The sequence below is a fragment of the Scomber japonicus genome, chromosome 14 (assembly GCF_027409825.1).
Source record: "Scomber japonicus isolate fScoJap1 chromosome 14, fScoJap1.pri, whole genome shotgun sequence".
In the NCBI taxonomy this organism is placed as follows: domain Eukaryota; kingdom Metazoa; phylum Chordata; class Actinopteri; order Scombriformes; family Scombridae; genus Scomber; species Scomber japonicus.
Window position 1 is genome coordinate 4,353,586 of NC_070591.1, and position 2,842 is coordinate 4,356,427.

A 2,842-nucleotide genomic window follows, 5' to 3' on the forward strand; every position below is an offset into this window, starting at 1 on the left:
TCTCCACCAGCTTGCTACGAAAAAAAAATCCTCCCTAAAAAAAAAAGTTTCCAAAAAAAATCCTCCCTAATTTTTTTTTTTTTTTGTAGGTTTTGGAAACAAAGTTGGAATTCTAACTTTTTTTCAAAACCTAAAAAAAAATTTTAGGGAGGATTTTTTTTGGAGAGGATTTTTTTTTCGTAGCAAGCTGGTGGAGATGTGTCCCCCACCAATTTTTTTGTTTTTTTAGGTTTTTTAGGTTTTTCCATTTCTTCTTTTTTTCCATAACCTTAGAAAACATTTTTTTGTTGGGGACACATCTCCACAAGCTCGCCTATGAAAAAAAATCCTCCCAAAAAAAAAAAAGTTTTAAAAAAATCCTCCCTACAAAAAAAAAAAAAAAAAAAAGTTAAAATTGTTTTCCCATAACCTAAAAAAAAAAAAAGTTTGGTGGGGGAAACATCTCCACCAGCTCGCTTATGAAAAAAAATCTTCCCTAAAAAAAAAAGTTTTAAAAAAAATCCTCCATTTAAAAAAAAAAAAAAAAAGTTTTTAAAAAATCCTCCATTTAAAAAAAAAAAAAAAGTTTTTAAAAAATCCTCCATTTAAAAAAAAAAAAAAAGTTTTTAAAAAATCCTCCCTAAAAAATTCAGAATTCAGACTTTTTTCTCAGTGGCCCTAAAACTCTTCCGTACCAGCAGGATCTCTCATATCAGCAACCATAACACAATCTGATGGTCTTACAAGTAGTTAAATAGATATCCCTAACCCTAACCCTAACCCAGATATCAGGACACAGAGTGATTTCTAGCTGCTTCCTGCCTGCTTCCTGTCTACTTCCTCCCTGCTTCCTGCCTACTTCCTGTCTGCTTCCTGTCTGCAGGTGATCACATCGATAGGCGAGCTGGTGGAGATGTGTTCCCCTCAGATCCTGTCGGGGTGGAGGCCTCTGTTCAGCGCTCTGAGGGACCGTCCACAGCAGCAAGAGCGACACCAAGGACTACCTGCTGGGAGAGTACTCCATGGGTCCGTCTCACACTTCCTGTTTCCTTCTCACTAGAGTCCGACTGATGCTGGATTTATGAGGCTGATGTTGAGACCGATAATAATTCCAGATACAGAAGATAAAATATATTTATACTTATAAAGATACTTTTTGTTTTTGCAGTGATTCCTCAAATGTGGTTTAATCCTCACATACAAGTTCATATTCACACTCTTTAAAGTTTTCCCCTGTCCTTCCTTCCTTCCTTCCTTCTGTCTTTCCTTCCTTCCTTCCTTCCTTCCTTCCTTTCTTTCTCTCCTTCCTTCCTTCCTTCTTTACTTCCTTCCTTCCTTCCTTCCTTCCTTCCTTCCTCCCTTCTCTCCTTCCTTCCTCTCTCCCTCCTTACTCCTTTCCTTCCTTCCCTCCTTTCTTCCCTCCTGCCTTCCTTCCTGCCTTCCTTCTCTCCTTCCTCCCTCCCTCCTTCCTCCCTTCCTTCCTTCCTTCCTTCTTTTCCTCCCTCCCTCCTTACTCCTTTCCTTCCTTCCTTCCTTCCTTCCTTCCTAGTTTAGAATATGAACAGTATATAAAGCATTAAAGAAGTTTCTATCTGCATCATAAAAATACAACTCTCTATTTTTCCTTTTTTTAATTCCTTCCTTCCTCTCCTCTCTTCCTCTCTCCCTCCTCTCCTTCCTCTTTCCTTCCTCTCTCCTTCCTCTTCCTCTTCCTCTCCTGCAGGGAAGTCCCAGGCTCCGGTCTTTGATGTCTTTGAAGCTTTCATCAACACTGACAACATCCAGGTTTTTGCCAACGCCGCCACCGACTACATCATGTGCCTCATGAAGTTCGTCAAAGGCTTAGGTTCGTCTCTCTCAGATATTACGTCTACGAGCATTTAGGGATTTTTTTTTTTTCCTGGTATCAGGTTATAAACTGGTTCTTTGATTTAAGGCGCTCATGGTATGAATGTTCAGTTTGTATTTACATCACTTTTTTTTTAATACGTGAGATGGTGGGGGGGAGGAGGAGGAGAGGATGAGAGGATGAGAGGAGAGGAGGGAGGATTTCTGTGAGAGTAAAACTGTCATATTTGTGCAGCATCAGTTTTTCCTTCCTTCCTCCTTTCCTTCCTCCCTCTTTCCTTCCTTCTATCCTTCCTTCCTTCCTCCCTTCCCTCCTTCCTTCCTTCCTCCCTCCTTCTTTCCTTCCTTCCTTCCTCCCTTCTCTCCTTACTTCCTTCCTCCCTCCCTCCTTACTTCTTCCTTTCCTTTCCTTTCTCCCTTCTTTCCTCTCCTCCCTTCCCTTCCTCCCTCCCTCCTTACTCCTTTACTTCCTTACTCCCTTCCCTCTCTCCTTACTTCCATCCTCCCTTCTCTCCTTACTTCCTTCCTCCCTTCCTCCTTTCCTTCCTTCCTCCCCCTTTTTTTTCCTGGTACCGGGTTATAAACTGGTTCTTTGATTTAAGGCGCTCATGGCATCAATGTTCAGTTTGTATTTACATCACTTTTTTTTTTTTAATACGTGAGATGAGAGGAGGGAGGAGGAGAGGAGAGGAGGAGGAGGAGGAGGATTTATGTGAGAGTATACTTCTTTTCTCACTTCCATTATTTCTGGCTTCTTTCTTTCCTTCCTTCCTTTCTACCTTCCTCCCTCCCTCCTTACTCCTTTACTTCCTTCCTTCCTTCCTTCTTTCCTCTCTTCCGCCCTTCCTTCCTTCCTTCCTTCCTCCCTCCTTCCTTCCTCCTTTACTTCCTTCCTCCCTCCTTTCCTTCCTCCCTCCTTCCTTCTTCCCTCTTTCCTTCCTTCTATCCTTCCTTCCTTCCTCCCTCCCTCCTTACTTCTTCCTTTCCTTTCCTTTCTCCAGTCTTTCCTCTCCTC

The 2,842-nt window shown here is 41.9% G+C and overlaps 1 protein-coding gene across 1 annotated transcript in view; it reads left to right on the forward strand.

The window, feature by feature from the left end:
• Window positions 1-2,842, forward strand: part of arfgef3 (ARFGEF family member 3) — a 75,381-nt gene that overhangs the window by 60,017 nt on the left and 12,522 nt on the right. Inside the window, 3 exon segments of the mRNA XM_053333569.1 lie at window positions 863-946; window positions 948-1,005; window positions 1,703-1,825. Of these exon segments, the coding sequence (XP_053189544.1) occupies window positions 863-946; window positions 948-1,005; window positions 1,703-1,825 (265 nt within the window).